This window comes from Salvelinus namaycush, chromosome 39 (genome assembly GCF_016432855.1).
Source record: "Salvelinus namaycush isolate Seneca chromosome 39, SaNama_1.0, whole genome shotgun sequence".
Taxonomy (NCBI): domain Eukaryota; kingdom Metazoa; phylum Chordata; class Actinopteri; order Salmoniformes; family Salmonidae; genus Salvelinus; species Salvelinus namaycush.
Window position 1 is genome coordinate 18,145,812 of NC_052345.1, and position 18,124 is coordinate 18,163,935.

General features: G+C 42.9%; 1 protein-coding gene across 1 annotated transcript in view; it reads right to left on the reverse strand.

The window, feature by feature from the left end:
* Positions 1-14,620, reverse strand: part of LOC120032913 (sprouty-related, EVH1 domain-containing protein 2-like) — a 28,074-nt gene extending 13,454 nt beyond the window's left edge. The window contains exon 1 of the mRNA XM_038979171.1: positions 14,203-14,620. Coding sequence (XP_038835099.1) covers positions 14,203-14,270 — 68 coding nt within the window. The 5' untranslated portion in view covers positions 14,271-14,620. The remainder of the gene's footprint in view (positions 1-14,202) is intronic.
* Positions 14,621-18,124: the final 3,504 nt, after the last annotated feature.

An 18,124-nucleotide genomic window follows, 5' to 3' on the forward strand; every position in this document is an offset into this window, starting at 1 on the left:
GTCGATCCAGAGCATCCCAAACATGCTCAATGGGTGACATGTCTGGTGACTATGCAGGACATGGAATAACTGGGACATTTTTAGCTTCCAGGACTTGTGTACAGATCCTTGCAACATGGGGCCGTGGATTATCACCCTGAAACATGAGGTGACACGAGGTCACAATCGTGGACCTGCTTTGCAGTGCAAACACAACAAAACAAAACTACTGATACAAATGAAACCTACATATTTGCATACGGCCATAGGACGAAACCCCCTTTTGTGAACAAAAACCCCCCCCGAGAATTATGAGTCACGCGTACATCTGCGCTGTGAAATTGTTCCACGAACGTACTCTGCATCACCCCCTCACCTTCTGCCATATTTGAACAGACACAAACTAGCACCAATTAAAACACAGCTATTAAGAAGAACATCCATTAGCAGTGGTATGGCTTTGCATGCCATAGTATTTCAAATGATATCGTCAAGCTGCTGAAAAAGGGTACCAAATATCAGCTATTCAAGCAGCTGCTCCGAAACCAGATATGAAGAACGCAGATTTACAAAAAGGTAATGACCGTCTAAATCTCCATTGTTCTTCAACCTGTCACTTCCCTAATCTCACCCTCACACTACTCCTCATGCACATTTACATGTGTCTTTCTAGTCATCGGGGCCTCTCAAAGGGATACTGAGGCAAGTCTAGTCCTATAAGAATCAGCGTTCCTATACCATGGGTACAGCACAATTGTGTGCATCACACCACCTCAGATCAAACTATTTGACGATATATTAGGCAGGAACTTTACATCCATAGCAGTTGAAAGATGTCTATGTGCCCGTGGGTTTTAATATGGTGAACTAACTGTCCATCTGGCATTTGAAGAGAGCATGGGTGCTGGTACACCTCCACTAACACTCCCACACATACACCCTCAGACAAGCTAGGCCCAACTCACAGACATGTACCTACCATGCCAAGACGCATGAGAAATGCACACCAGAGAAATAAGGACACCTAACTAGAAGCGAAAATGCAAAAGGGTTACAAATGAATTAATCAGCAGCAATCAATACATATATATATACACATTTCATCCCAGACAAATACACCAGTGCTTATGAATTGGGTGTATGTGTCACTAGACATGGTAAATTCTTTGTCAAATACTGAGGGACAGGCAGTTTCGATATCATATGAGGGATGATGACTCCACAGCCCACCCACCACCAGAGCACGATAAGCTCGGGTTTTGTTGACACCCCTGGAATGCAGCGGCCATAATAGTACATACTAAAGAGGGGGAGTAATTCCTCTCCCTCTGCAGAGGTCACCCCTCTCTCCCACATCTTTTCTCTGTCACACACACACACCATATGATTATCCCAGATACCCTGGTGGCACTTCCAAACACAATGAATATCCATTGAGTTTTGACCAATAAACCGGGTAAAAGGAAGAAAAATGTCTGACTGAAGCCCGTCTTTGCAAACAAGGCTGACGATCCGTCTCCCTGAGACCCATGAACACGGAGCCCCCGTGGACGATTCAGAACAATCTCGCAGAGTGCCAGCGAATGTACTCACCTATGATTACACATCTAAAGCCCTGAGAGCACAAGCCAGAGAGAGCCCCCGGCGTTACGGAAACACTAAATCTCCCCTGTAAAAGGTGGCAGCATTGCTTCGCTCATCCGACCTGTTCTGCCACAGCCAAAACAAAACCGTATCCTAACCAAGCAGTAGTCACGAGCAGCAGCCCCTCCAGCAACAGCCACCCGGAATATGAGCGAGGAGGAGAACACTGCAGAGTAGACACAGAAAGACATGGCTAGCAGAAACCAGGGAAGCAGCAGAAATACAAAACCGGACGGCTTGCCTTTTATAATCGGACATCTCTCCTACACCCCGCGGCCACGGTCACAAATTCCTCATGGTCTCCATCGGTAGACGGTCGCCGTGTGCGAAACGCCGCAACATCCCAATCACCAGTCTGACCATGGTGGAAGCAGCAGCGGCCGTGCCTAATTTCCAGGCTGTTTGCTCAAAAGTGCTTCCCCGCGTACCGTATGATTCAGTCTCCTTGACAAGCAGATGGCGCTTGTGTGTGTGTGCGAGAGACAGAGGGAGCGAGAGAGTGGAGAGTGTGTGTGTGTGTGTTGAGCATGAGTCATCGCCCGGCAGCCATTCCGCATTTGCCGGCAGTGGCACACAGCACACTCCATCCTCATCCGTCAAGGAGGGGTGAGGGGAGAAACGGGGGAACATGGCCTAAGAAGTCCACCACTACCTAAACACACAGGAGGGGTGGGCTTATTCTCACACACAGGATCCTCACTGAGCACGAAAGGAATTTGAAGCAACTGAAACAACCTGCCAATCAGTAAAGGTTTGTGCACATTGTATAAAGCAGAGAGCAAAGAACATGTACATTCCATGGCTCTCGCTAGCAAGCAGGTCAGAAGAATTTGTGGGTTGAATATTACTCAGCTCTGACTGGACTTCTTATCAGGAGTGTTTGCCCAGTGTCCTAACTTTGTCAGGATCATAAAAGGAGGTTAAAAGGTTTACAATGTACAAACCCAACCCACAGGTAGATGTGAAAAGACCTGGGGTGATGTCATCCACGGCTCAGAATAGAGGAACATAGGTGATCGATAGTCCTTTTTCTTTCCTCTCCCTATCCTTTTTCCTCTCTGGCAGCTCCCATCCAGGACAGCTCATCAGTTTCCCCTCCAAGCTCTTGTTTCTCTATCACAGGCCATCATAAACGGCCCAAGCATATCTAGTGATGAGGATTTTGTACAAGTTGCCGGCCGGTAACTAAGTTAACATCATGGGATACTTTCCTTGAGTTTGAGGTGTGGAGAAGAGGCTGTTCTGTTACTTGATGAACCAGACAAAGCAAAGCAGCGCAGCAATGGGTCCATCAAGGGTCAGAGGTTCATAGACAACTGTACATGAAAAATAATCATTTATCCCAATCAAAAATCGACCTAACAAACAAGTAGGGCTAAGTCCTACATATTCATATTCTAGCCCAAAATAGGCCAGTCCCACCAGAACTGAAAGCAATGGAGTTATTGTATGCTAATGGTGGGATCTTCTCTTGGGTTGCCCCCCCCCCCCCACCCTTGGGTTGTGCCGTGGCGGAGATCTTTGTGGGCTATACTCGGCCTTGTCTCAGGATGGTAAGTTGGTGGTTGAAGATCTCTCTCTAGTGGTGTGGGGGCTGTGCTTTGGCAAAGTGGGTGGGGTTATATCCTTCCCGTTTGGCCCTGTCCGGGGGTATCATCGGATGGGGCCACAGTGTCTCCTTACCCCTCCAGTCTCAGCCTCCAGTATTTATGCTGCAGTAGTTTATGTGTCAGGGGGCTAGGGTCAGTTTGTTATATCTGGAGTACTTCTCCTGTCTTATCCGGTGTCCTGTGTGAATTTAAGTATGCTCTCTCTAATTCTCTCTCTCTCTGAGGACCTGAGCCCTAGGACCATGCCCCAGGACTACCTGGCACGATGACTCCTTGCTGTCCCCAGTCCACCTGGCCGTGCTGCTGCTCCAGTTTCAACTGTTCTGCCGGCGGCTATGGAACCCTGGCCTGTTCGCCGGACGTGCTACCTGTCCCAGATCTGCTACCTGTCCCAGACCTGCTATTTTCAACTCTCTAGAGACAGCAGGAGCGGTAGAGATACTCTTAATGATCGGCTACGAAAAGCCAACTGACATTTACTCCTGAGGTGCTGACTTGCTGCCCCCTCGACAACTACTCTGATTATTATTTGACCATGCTGGTCATTTATGAACATCTTGGCCATGTTCTGTTATAATCTCCACCCGGCACAGCCAGAAGAGGACTGGCCACCCCTCATAGCCTGGTTCCTCTCTAGGTTTCTTCCTAGGTTCTGGCCTTTCTAGGGAGTTCTCCCTAGCCACCGTGCTTCTACACTGGCATTGCTTGCTGTTTGGGGTTTTAGGCAGGGTTTCTGTACAGCACTTTGAGATATCAGCTGATGTAAGAAGGGCTATATAAAATACATTTGATTTGATTCTCTTTACTCTCCATCCCATAGGCGAAATTGCCATATGGGGTTGGGGGAGACATGCCGCCCCCCAATATTCAGAACAGGTTGATTCATCCCTTGGAGGTCGGGGGCCCCCCAGATTGCTTATGACGCGTTCATATGCTATGGAAAAATGTGTAAAGTTGCAGAAAATTTGCATTTAACTGCACATTTCTCTCTGCCACATGACAAAATGTGTTAAAATGCATGAAGTTAGCCCCCCCAAAAATTATTTTCCCTAAAAAAGTATTATTTTTGGCTGAGTGTAGGTGCCCCAAATGCGTTAGTCTGGCACTATTCGGAGGCACTGCGTCTCCTCCGCTTAGCCGGGCTGTCTATTCACGCTCCTCCCCCATTAATTTCAGTCAGGGGCGGTACAGGGAGGGGGGCATTAGCCCCACCTGAAATACATCTCATTCTGAAATCCTGGGCATTAATATGGAGTTGGTCCCCCCTTTGCTGCTATAACAGCCTCCACTCTTCTTGAAAGGCATTCCCCAAACTGTTGCCACAAAGTTGGAAGCACAGAATCGTCTAAAATGTCATTATATGCTGTAGTGTTAAGATTTCACTTCATGGAACTAAGAGGCCTAGCCCGAACCATGAAAAACAGCCCCATAACATTACTCCTTCTCCACCAAACTTTACAATTGGCACTATGCATTGGAGCAGGTGGCGTTCTCCTGGAATCCGCCAAACCCAGATTCGTCCGTCGGACTGTTGGTTGGTGAAGCGTGATTCATCACTCCAGAGAACACGTTTCCAATGGTGGCAAGATTTACACCACTCCAGCCGACGCTTGGAATTGTGCATGGTATTTCATGCCGAATAGTTATTGTGCTGACGTTGCTTACAGAGACAGTTTGGAACTCGGTAGTGAGTGTTGCAACTGAGGACAGATGATTTTTGCGCGCTGCGCACTTCACCACTCGGCGGTCCCGGTCTGTGAGATTGTGTGGCTTACCACTTCGCGGCTGAGCTGTTGTTGCTCCTAGACGTTTCCACTTCACAATAACAACAATTACAGAATGCCAAGAGTGTCACCTGGAATGCATTTTTTTTTAAATTATTATTATTTTTTTATCCCATTTTCTCCCCAATTTTCGTGGTATCCAATCGCTAGTAATTACTATCTTGTCTCATCGCTACAACTCCCGTACGGGCTCGGGAGAGACGAAGGTCGAAAGCCATGCGTCCTCCGAAGCACAACCCAACCAAGCCGCACTGCTTCTTAACACAGCGCGCCTCCAACCCGGAAGCCAGCCGCACCAATGTGTCGGAGGAAACACCGTGTACCTGGCCCCCTTGGTTAGCGCGCACTGCGCCCGGCCCGCCACAGGAGTCGCTGGAGCGCGATGAGACAAGGATATCCCTACCGGCCAAACCCTCCCTAACCCGGACGACGCTATGCCAATTGTGCGTCGCCCCACGGACCTCCCGGTCGCGGCCGGCTGCGACAGAGCCTGGGCGCGAACCCAGAGACTCTGGTGGCGCAGTTAGCACTGCGATGCAGTGCCCTAGACCACTGCGCCACCCGGGAGGCCCTGGAATGCATTTCAATTAACAGGTGTGCCTTGTTAAAATAATTTGTGGCATTTATTTCATTTTTAATGTGTTAGAGCCAATCAGTTGTGCTGTGACAAGGTAGGGGTGGTATTCACAAGATGGTCTTTCACCGAATATGGCAAAGTCCATAATATGGTAAGAACTGTTCAAATAAGCAAAGAGAAATGACAGTCCATCATTACTTTAAGACATGAAGGTCAGTCAATCTGGAAAAAATGTTATAAAACTTTGAAAGTTTCTTCAAGTGCAGTCGCAAAAATCATCAAGCGCTATGATGAAACTGACTCGTGAGGACCGCCACAGGAAAGGAAGACCCAGAGTTGAACATTGCAGGTGAAGCTGGTTGAGAGAACACCAAGAGTGTGGATGGCTACTACATGATTCCATATATGTTATTTAGTTTTGATGTCGTCACTATTATTCTACAATGTAGAAAATTTTAAAAAATAAAGAAAAACCCTTGAATGAGTAGGTGTGTCCAAACTTTTAGCTGGTACTATATACAGTTGAAGTCAGAAGTTACCATACACCTTAGCTAAATACATTTAAACTCAGTTTTTCACAATTCCTGACATTTAATCCTAGTAAAAATCCCCTGTTTTAGGTCAGTTAGGATTACCACTTTATTTTAAGAATGTGAAATGTCAGAATAATAGCAGAGAGAATGATTTATTTCAGCTTTTATTTCTTTCATCACATTCCCAGTGGGTCAGAAGTTTACATACACTCAATTCGTGTTTGTTAGCATTGCCTTTCAATTGTTTAACTTGGGTCAAACGTTTTGGGTAGCCTTCCACAAGCTTCCCACAATAAGTTGGGTGAATTTTGGCCCATTCCTCCTGACAGAGCTGGTGTAACTGAGTCAGGTTTGTAGGCCTCCTTGCTCGCACACGCTTTTTCAGTTTTGCCACAACTTTGGAAGTATGCTTGGGGTCAGTGTACATTTGGAAGACCCATTTGTGACCATTTCAACTTCCTGACTGATATCTTGAGATGTTGCTTCGATATATCCACATAATTTTCCTCCTCATGAAGCCATCTATTTTGTGAAGTACACCAGTCCCTCCTGCAGCAAAGCACCCCCACAACATGATACTGCCACCCCCGTGCTTCACGGTTGGGATGTTGTTCTTCGGCTTGCAAGCCTCCCCCTTTTCCCTCCAAACATAACGATGGTCATTATGGCCAAACAGTTCTAATTTTGTTTCATCAGACCAGAGGACATTTCTCCAAAAAGTACGATCTTTGTCCCCATGTGCAGTTGCAAATTGTAGTCTGGAGTAGTGGCTTCTTCCTTGCTGAGCGGCCTTTCAGGTTGTCGTTATAGGACTCGTTTTGCTGTGGATATAGATACTTTTGTACCTGTTTCCTCCAGCATCTTCACAAGGTCCTTTGCGGTTGTTCTGAGATTGATTTGCACTTTTCGCATCAAAGTACGCTCATCTCTAGGAGACAGAACGCGTCTCCTTCCTGAGCAGTATGACGGCTGCGTGGTCCCATGGAGTTTATACTTGCGTACTATTGTTTGTACAGGTGAACATGGTACCTTCAGGCATTTGGAAATTGCTCCCAAGGATGAACCAGACTTGTGGAGGTCTACAAATTTGTTTCTGAGGTCTTGGATGATTTCTTTTGATTTTCCCATGATGTCAAGCAAAGAGGCACTGAGTTTGAAGGTAGGCCTTGAAATACATCCACAGGTACACCTCCAATTGACTCAAATGATGTCAATTAGCCTATCAGAAGCTTCTAAAGCCATGACTTCATTTCCCAAGCTGTTTAAAGGCACTGTCAATTTAGTGTATGTAAACTTCTGACCCACTGGAATTGTGATACAGTGAAATATAAGTGAAATAATCTGTCTGTAAACAATTGTTGGAAAAATTACTTGTGTCCTGCACAAAGTAGATGTCCTAACCGACTTGCCAAAACTATAGTTTGTTAACAAGAAATTAGTGGAGTGGTTGAAAAACGAGTTTTAATGACTCCAACCTAAGTGTATGTAAACTTCTGACTGATATATATATATGTGTATAAAAAATGTGGATTAGGCATAAGGTAGGTGAACTCTTAACTATAATAAAACTCAGTGTTCATCTTTCTTCTTCTTAATATAAATACATATGCATGTGTGACTCCACGTCTACTCTTCTCCCCCTCCAATATCTACACCACAGTTTCGCCCCTTCACTATACGACATTCCTCTCCCTAGACATCTCCAATTAGTATAGTACGCTCTAGTATTTACGGGACCTTGATATGGAAGGTATACTAAATTCAGAATGAAGATGTCATAGTATGGCTGGCAGCTGAAATTGGATAGAAACTGAGAGGCATGTAATCTGTGGCTACAGACCACATGCCTAGTGGTTGCACTACAGACTGAGTGCAGCCACACACTTTATTAATATACTCCAGACATACAACACCACTACTACTATAGGAAAGGAGATACTTCTTTACTAGATGATTCCATATGTGTTATTTCAGTTTTGATGTCTTCACTATTATTCTATAAATGTAGAAAATAGTCAAAATAAGTGTCCAAACTGGTGACTGGTACTGTAGTTCAACAGCACTTTTCATTTTGCATACCGAAAGATATTTACGTACAGAAATGTAATTGTTAACTAAACAGCCGTTCCATAACCACATTGTCAAACCTACTGCCAAAATAAACAAATAAAATAAAACAAACTGACACACCAGGGCTAAAAAAATATAGAATAATCTCAAATTGTTCCAACCTCTGCACCCTTTCGCTGATAAGAAAAGGATGTGATAAGGCTTCCGTAATCTTACCTCATCTGCCTATAACCCCCAAAACACACACAACACGCACACAATCACATAAAATCCAATCATCTATTAGCTAAGAAGCCTGTTGGTAGTGTTGATTGGTCCTCAATGGGGCATCAAGACTGAGTATGTTAGTGAGAAAATTGTCCATCTACTGGATGGACAATTTGTTGTCCATTTATTGTCTTAAAGTTGTAGACTACACTTCTAAAAGAAGCTTCTGAGTTTTTTTGTGTGTGATTTTTTGGGGGGGACAGTCTTTTCAAACCTCTATTGGGGCAAATGTACTGTACATTGGGATGGGAATAACTAGGAATAGAACTAGTTCTTTGCTACAGTAAACTGAACTGCTTTTTACCTGCCCAAATCTAATATCTGCTAAACTAGTCATGTCAAACCGTTCACGTGGGGCCTTGCCATTGACGCTGCTAAAGCGAACTTTGCGCCAAAAGGCCCACCGGCTGGATGTCTAGGTTCCGCCATTCGAGCACACTGTTGCCTCAGGTGGTCCACTGACACCGGGGGAAACGAATGCAAACTCCAAACATGCTTATGACATCACCCCCCATACAAAATGGTCCGATCTCAGTTCCCCTATCAGCGGAGAGATGGAGCAGATGGTGTTTTCACTTGGTCACTGTCAAACATTGAGAACGAGTTCCCTCGCCATCACAAAGAGAGTGACTATGCTCTTTAACCAAGTCAACCAAACCGGGGAGGAAAGGGAAAAGGGCTCTCTGTGACCTCGTGCGGTGCTTTCACATGAACTCCCCCCGTCAACAGATATCCAAAAACGTGAGCAGGTCGATAGAGGCAGAATGTGGACCGGTGCGATCCCACTATTGAACTGAAGTAAAGGAAATCCATCTTCCATTAGTCATGTCACATGGCCTGTAGCCCAAACGGCAAACATGGCGAATGACTTCCCAATCACCAGGCAAAAAAGCCCCAACGGTTTTTGTAGTGTACAGGTTGGCCACCTTTGAGTCCCTCAAAGTTTGGGACAGTTTAAGTCAGGATCAAGACCTTAGAATGAAAGAGACAGTCTTATAAGCAAAGCACATGAATGAAGTGCAGTATTATTCATGTGATGACAAGCTTTGTATCATTGGTGATAGACAATAAGCCTATGGCAATGAGGCATCTCTTTGTTGACATTCAAACAACCTTTCGGCAGGGGGAAAAAATGACAACAGCAACAATTTGGCTCCAATAGTTTCATCTCTGCCGTTGTTGATCTGAACCCTGCCGGCCCAGCTCATGGAAGGGGAGAGTTGATATGAAATCGATCCAGGGCAGTAATGAGGCTGGGAAGCTGGGGACAGTTGTGTTGACCTTTCCTCAATGTCATTTTCTCCCCTCGGTGGCATTATTGACAGCTCAGAGTTTGCTGGTTCTGGGGCGTCAATAGCCAACCAAACCTCCCGGAAACAGGGGGGGGGGGGGGGGGGGGGGGGCGTGCACATGCACAATTGGGGGAATTATTGTCTAGAATAGTACCGCTGAGTTTTATTGCACTTAGACCAATAAAACTGGACCACATTTAGCCATTTGGATAGGTATAATAAAACAGTCTTTAACAGTTGTGCACTGTACGTAGCTGGAATTTGCAGGAACACTGTTGTGTAACTACTTCGGTCTGTTGCTCGAGGGCACTAAAATCTGTGATATCATTCGAGAACATGAGCATCCCACGTATCCTTTTGTGCACACACGAAACGTTGCCAAGGCGACTTTGTTCCAACATTCACACCATTCGATCATGTTCAATTGCTTAAGAAATGTCAACGCCAACGGTTATGGATTGAAGTAACCTGCTTCTTTTAGCACTTTCACTTCGGGTAAATATTTCCCTTTACATTACCATCTGAGTCATGTGTTGACCTATAGGTGTGTGTGTGTGAGCGTACCATAAATCATTGTAAGAAAAGATAGCCTACTCCTTCAGGTCATGGGTTATTGCCAAATCTCTACACGCAGGCCAAAGGACATAGAGCTATGAGCAACATCACCTTTATTGCCAAACCTCCAAGGTGTACTCCACACCCAAAAACATATGCCTTATAGAACGTGTAGGCCAGTGGTGGTGAGTGCCATGTAATACTAGGGATGACCATTGTATCGTATCATTTGTTTGGCTAACATGTTGGCTAGACATCAAAAGAGGTTACAGAAGACAGAAATGCAAGAAAATGTCCCACTTTTTCGTAATTCACCCTGGCCTACAGCATGGATGACTGTCATTCATATTCCATTCGCCCAGCTCAGTGTAACATCAATAGGTTTTGGCTACTACATGATAATAGAATTCGCCCTATACCCGTCATGAGGTTGCTACAACCTAGCAAATGAACGTTTATATCGTAGGCGCACCGGTCGAGAGACAAATTGGAGCAATCAAAGTGACACATTCAATACCGCCTTTTGCACATGCTTGCCTGCAACTAGCTGATCTAATCACCCACAGTTCACTTTCATAGCAGCCACATACAGAATCATCACTTAATTCCCTTCTATCTACGCTACTCCTCGCACCTTTTCCCTTCGCTTGTGGAATTCAGTGCACAGCAGAACAGATGCCTGTGACCAGGCACAAAAAAACCCTCCGAGCCAAACCTTCATATCATAACTGCTAACCGCTACACAGCCTACATCGCTGTCACCATATTAACATTATAGTCAACAAACCATGTGTACAATCACACAGTAGTGTATAGCAAGCAGTTGGTGGGCCACAGTGGAAATAAATGAATGAAACCAAAAGCTTATCTTGACTTGGAAGAGTTGAAGTGTTGGAAAGCTTAAGCCAGCCACTCTCTGAGTCAGGTTGTTGAGTAGGCTAAATTTGCTACATTAGCTAAGTAAGTGAAAGGTAAACTAAGAAGAAGAAAAATTACAACAAATATACCTATGGTTATGGTTACTGTATAAGTCTAGGGAAAAGTGAGAACCATGAGCCTCCTATGTTTTGTATTGAAGTCAATGTACTCAGAGGTGGACAGAAAATAGCTGTCCTCTGGCTACCCCAAGGTGCTGCCCTAGAGGGCGCTGTTGAGGCTACTGCAGACCATTGCAAACAGTGTGTTTTAATCAGTTATTTGGTAGGGATGGGTGTGAGTAATTGAGTACTCGAACAGACCTCAAAACTATTTTTAACCAGAGATCCCGTTTTTCAAATACTGTAAAAACATTTGGTCGAAACTCTGTCGTCTTTGAAGACAACGTTAATTTCCTTCGACTCGTGTTCCATTTGTGCATATGCATTTGCGGGGCAAACAAAAATGAAACCAAGTGGGTCCCGTGTGGTTCAGTTGGTAGAGCATGGCGCTTGCAATGCTAGGGTTATCGGTTCGATTCCCAAAGGGGACCAGTATGAAAAATTATGTAGGCCTACTAACTACTGTAAGTCGCTCTGGATAAGAGCATCTGCTAAATGACTATAATGTCAAATGTATGTATCAAACCGTTCTTCTCCCCAATTCCCTTTCCCACCGTGTCTCACTCACTCAATTGGGTTCCGACCGCTCCCTCTACACATGCATGAGTGCCACACACAACCTGCCTATAAAAATGTATCTAACTGATGGGATACACAAGCTACATTCCTTGCCAAATAACAACAGTTTTATCACAAATTCAAAATGGACTGGTTGACTGAAGTAAAGAAATGTGTGTTCCAACAACAAGCTGTAGTTTTGGAATAATTGCGCCCAATCTGATTTCCACTCAGGCTACTTTGCTGTTGTCACTAGTTACCACAGCCACAAAGTCAAAATTGGCTATATTGTAAAAATGTATGAAAAAAAAACGTTTGTCTTAATTTAAGGTTAGGCATAAGGTTAACGTTAGGGTTAAAGGTTAGGTTTAAATCTGATATTAAGGAGAGATTGTACAAATAGGCAGGGTTTATGACTGTGGCAACACTACTTTTCAAACTGCTAGTGCCGTTTAGAATTGGTTAGCCTATGCTATAATTGGTTAGCCTATGCCCTAAGCATAGACAAGTTGCACACTGAAAATATGCAAAACATTCGTTTGATAATTAGAAATTGCATATTTTCTTCAGAATCATTAAGCCTAGGCCAACTACATTAAATGCACATATATCGAAAAGACAGATTTTGGTTTGTAACAAAAAAATGGTCTCTCAACTCACCAAATTGAGCCTGGTAAAAAAAAAAGTTTTTTAAATCACTCAGAATAATTGTTCCAGACATGAGATGTACATCACTTCGCACTATTCTTTTCTATTTTATTCTGTTCTATTAAATAATGTTTTTTTTTACTATAAAATAGGTGTGTCTTGACTGTGGTAACGGCTTGGGAAATAAAAGAGTCCTGGGTGCATTTTTTTTTTTAAACAATGCTATGGCATTGCACAGCCATAGGATTCTACAAGCAAACGCCACTGCTGAGGTTACTACCTTTTTGAAGATTGTGTTCCACGATATAATATAACCAGGTGAAATTACCATTTCAATGAATTCATCTTAAAACTGCACCTTTTTTTAAATTGACGACTGGGGCATTTTAGCTATTAGGATTTGTTATTTGTAATGGTTATGATAAATGATGTATCGTTGGCATATAGATAAATGCGCACATAGATTTTTCCAGTGTGGACCTTATATTTTTCTTAATTTGAGTACTTGATATACAATCATACAAGTACTCAAAGTCAAAAAATTGCAGTTGTCCATCCCTATTATTTGGTGAAATGTGAATATATTGAGTCCCTATAGTTTTATCTAAAAATTATAACTTTAAGTGTTTCACTACTTTTATGAAATTCAATGAAGAGGATGGTCCTCTGCCTTCCTTCTCTGAGGAGGCTACAATAGGACATCTATTTGAAAAAGCAAAAGTGTGTAGGCCTATAAGTAAGATGGAATGGACTTTACATGAGAAAATGGCTTGTGTGAAAATGGGTTTATCAGTAGAAATAGAGGGAGAATTTTTTTTAACAATCTGTGCATTAGAAAGAATTTCCAGTGAATGCCTATATATTATTATTGCAGCAGAATCCATGAATAACCTATTAATAGCCTAACGTAATGTACAAGGTCATTATAATAAAATAAAAAAACTTTCGGGCGGAAATGTGGTAACTGCAGTAAAATGCGATGTAATCATTAGACTGAATCAACAGGATTAACTTTCCAACTAGACATTCATATTTGATCCTACTTAGAAAATGATTAAATATTCGCGTAGACTCTGCCAACGCAGCGCGCACCCCCTCGGCCTTTGCGGTTGGTATTTTTATGAATGAAGGACAGTATGCAAATTAGAGCGATTCCGAAAAGAAATGGCGGATATGGCATATCAGTCCTCCACAAAGAAATACTTTCTAGCCAACAGCGTCACAATGCAAACGAAAGTTACTTTTCCGTGACCGTGCACCCAGATCATTTTACATAGTGGTCAACATACAAACATACAAAGTTGTTATACGTCTGCCGTGTTATTTGCATGGCAAATGGTGACATGAAGTGCAGTTGAAACTTTTCACTGTAAACCCTTTACAAAATGTTTCCGATCCAACCCTTCCCCCTCGTCCCCCCTCTTCTCCCTCGTTCAAGACTGAAGTTGTTCAGGAGGGCGAGTGGGGCCTAACCATCCCGCTCCTCTGTCCACTAACGTTACATTGTAACAAAGCATTTTCAACTTTGGGGAAAAACTTCAGGTCCACTCTCGTCATGCATAACATGGGTATAATTAGAGAAGTCATCACATGCAAAATAAGAATTAAGGCTACTTTTGTTTAGTAGCTAATGTTATGGGCTACTCACTCGTCTGGGTGTGTTTCCTCGGTCATTTTTTTCGTTTCACCTACAATAATATCCCACCGAGGGTACATTGTGTGGAGTCTTCATTTTGTCTTGCCCTTCTCGTCCAACACCTCGATCACACACCGTAACAGTATCAGCCTAGTTTTCCGAGTGTTTTTTTTTCTATGTTTGTTTGTTTGCGTTATTTCTTGCTTCTCTTCTTCGTCTCTCAGCGCTTCACTACAATTATTCGAGTGCATCCACGAGAGTGTAAATCCCTTTGGAATACCTCCACCGATTTAATCCCGTCGCGCCCCATGCTGAAATGCGGTAATTGAAATCGTGCGTTGATGTCGGTGAGGATGGCCCCGTACGAGCCCCATCTCTGGTTACTCCATGTTGGATTCTGTCGGTAGAAGCCAACGCCGCCAACACTGGAATGGAGGGAGGGGGGGCTTGCGGAAGTGATGACGTCAGACCCGAAGGACTGCAGACCGTATAGGATTTAGGGATGTCCAAAAGCCAGCTGTGGACTATACCAAACTATGATGTATGTGTTTCCCTATTTCTACTGTTCCACACAATAAGGTCACTCTCAGGACATTGCATTTACATCACAGTTTGGACTGTACTTTATCATAGGTGCCTCCTAGTTACATTTATAAATAGTGCTGGTTGGTATGTTATGAAGATGTGGATACAAGGTTATCATGCATTCGTAACAGCTGAAGTTACTGGAATACGACATCTTTTTGATTGCACCATCATCAATTATTTGCCAAACACATCTGCCATTCACTGACACAATAGGTGATGAGAAAAAATTAAGAAAACATATATTTGAGGGGTCTTGAATGTAGAGCAGCTGTAGATAGTTTTCAATTAAGGTCATTGTATCACATTACCGCTGTTTCAGCCTTAGTGACAATGAAAATATATATTTTTTTATATTGTCAATAAACTATTGTTCAATTTCTCACACATAGAAGTCTCAACGAACCATGGTCCAAACTACAATAGTTGTCTTCTACCACCACCTAGTGGTCAACATATGCGTTACATTCATTTGCCGTTCACAACTGTCCAGATGACATTTTTGCAGTGGTGAAAAAAGTATAAATATTGTCAAACTGAATAAAAGTGAATATACCTTAATAAAAAATGACTCAAGAAAAAGTGAAAGTCACCCAGTAATATACTATTCGGTTTTAAATGTAGCCTACTTAAGTACAGTGGTGGAAAAAGTACTCAATAGTCACACCTTTTTTTATTTATTTTTTATTTCACCTTTATTTAACCAGGTAGGCAAGTTGAGAACAAGTTCTCATTTACAACTGCGACCTGGCCAAGAGAAAGCAAAGCAGTGCGACACAAACAACAACACAGAGTTACACATGGAATAAACAAACATACAGTCAATAATACAATAGAAAAGTCTATATATATTGTGTGCAAATGAGGTAGGATAAGGGAGGTAAGGCAATAAAAAGGCCATAGTGCCGAATAAATTACAAATATAGCAATTAAATACTGGAGTGATAGATGTGCAGAAGATGAGTGTGCAAGTAGAGATACTGGGGTGCAAAGGAGCAAAAAAATACAATAAAATAACAGTATGGGATGAGGTAGTTGGATGGGCTATTTACAGATGAGCTATGTACACGTGCAGTGATCTGTGAGCTGCTCTGACAGCTGGTGCTTAAAGCTAGTGAGGGAGATATGATTCTCCAGCTTCAGTGATTTTTGCAGTTCGTTCCAGTCATTGGCAGCAGAGAACTGGAAGGAAAGTCGGCCGAAGAAGGAATTGTCTTTGGGGGTGACCAGTGAAATATACCTGCTGGAGCGCGTGCTACGGGTGGGTGCTGCTATGGTGACCAGTGAGCTGAGATAAGGTGGGGCTTTACCTAGCAAAGACTTATAGTTGACCTGGAGCCAGGGGGTTTGGCAACGAATATGTAGTGAGGGCCAGCCAACGAGAGCATATAGCTCGCAGTGGTGGGTAGTATATGGGGCTTTGGTGACAAAACGGATGGCACTGTGATAGACTGCATCCAATTTGCTGAGTAGAGTGTTGGAGGCTATTTTGTAAATGACATCGCCGAAGTCAAGGATCGGTAGGATAGCCAGTTTTACGAGGGTAAAAGTAAAAAGTAAATGTAATTGCTATACATCAAATTCCTTATATTAATCAAACCAGACGGCAGGTTTTCCTTTTTATGTACGGACAGACAGTGGCACACTCCAACACTCAGACATAATTTACAAATGCAGTATTTGTGTTTAGTGAGTCCGCTAGATCAAAGGCAGTAAGGATGACATCGTGCCATATTAATAGATGCGTTGGACCATAATTCTGTCCTGCCTGAGCATTCGAAGAAAAATAAGTACATATTTTCTGTAGGAATGTAGTGAAATAAAAGTAAAAGTTGTCAAAAAATGTAAATTGTCAAGTACAGATACCCCCAAAAACGACTTAAGTAGTACTTTAAAGTATTTGTACTTAAGTACTTTACACCACTGCAATTTAGATCCGATATATTACATTTTGGTGTAAAATGACATTTGCATGACCTGACATGACATTGCATGGTATGCTACTCTTGCATATTGTACTTTAACATCATTGCCTTGTGTCACATCATGTTATTAGTAATACTTTTAGTTTGACGTCAACGTAGCTAGAACATATGTTTTGTTATACACCACTTTGCTTTATACATTTCTGTAAATTGTATTATTCGTTTTTTAAACAGATAACACAAACAAAGTGAGGGCTATAAAAATGATTACAATACCATAGCAATTGCGTGTTGTGGCAAAATTCAGTAGAGGGAGCCAGTCTGTTGGATGCTTCATTCAATGGTTAGTGCTGGCAACATTCAGATTCTCTACCCTTCTCCCGAAGTGTAACATACTACAGTGTAGTATAGAATACTACGGTACTTACTATAGAATTCTGAAGTAAACTGTAGTATACTATACTACTAGCTCAGGCAGTATACTATACTACACACTGTAGTATCCCTCAATCATGTGTAGTACTTACTATAGAATTTTGTAGTATACTGTAGAATACTATAGTAAATACTACAGTATACTACAGACTGCAAAAACAGTACAGTAAATTCCAAAGTAATGTCCGCAAAAACAATGGAGTCTGCAAATACTACAGTATTTAATGTGCATATACCAGCTATAGGAGGACCGTCTCATTGTAATGGCTGGAATGGAATAAATGGAACGGTATCAAACACATGAAACATATGGAAACCACGTTTGACTCCGTTCCTGTCACGTTCTGACCATAGTTCTTTTGTGTTTTCTTTGTTTTAGTGTTGGTCAGGACGTGAGCTGGGTGGGCATTCTATGTTGTGTGTCTAGTTTGTCCGTTTCTATGTATAGCCTGATATGGTTCTCAATCAGAGGCAGGTGTTAGTCATTGTCTCTGATTGGGAACCATATTTAGGTAGCTTGTTTTGTGTTGGGGTTTGTGGGTGGTTGTCTTCTGTCTTTGTGTTCATTGCACCAGATAGGACTGTTTCGGTTTTGCCACGTTTGTTATTTTGTATTTGTGTAGTGTTCACGTTTTTCGTCTTTTATTAAATATGTTGAACACGAACTATGCTGCGTCTTGGTCCGATCCCTGCTACACCTCCTCTTCAGACGAAGAGGAGGAAGGCTGCCGTTACAGTTCCTTTTATTCCATTCCAGCCATTACCTTGAGCCTGTCCTCCTTTAATTCCTCCCACCAGCCTCCACCGGCGTATACCCTGTCCCATATCCCAATTTGTGCCACCCATAAGCAAGAAACCTACATGCCAAGTATAGACCATATATTGTGTTCCCTACAGGTTATAGAAAAGAGCAGAAGCTCTGAACTATCATTTCAGACCTCAATCCTACCTACGTGCAGGTTATGTTAAATGTGCTCTTTGAGTATGTT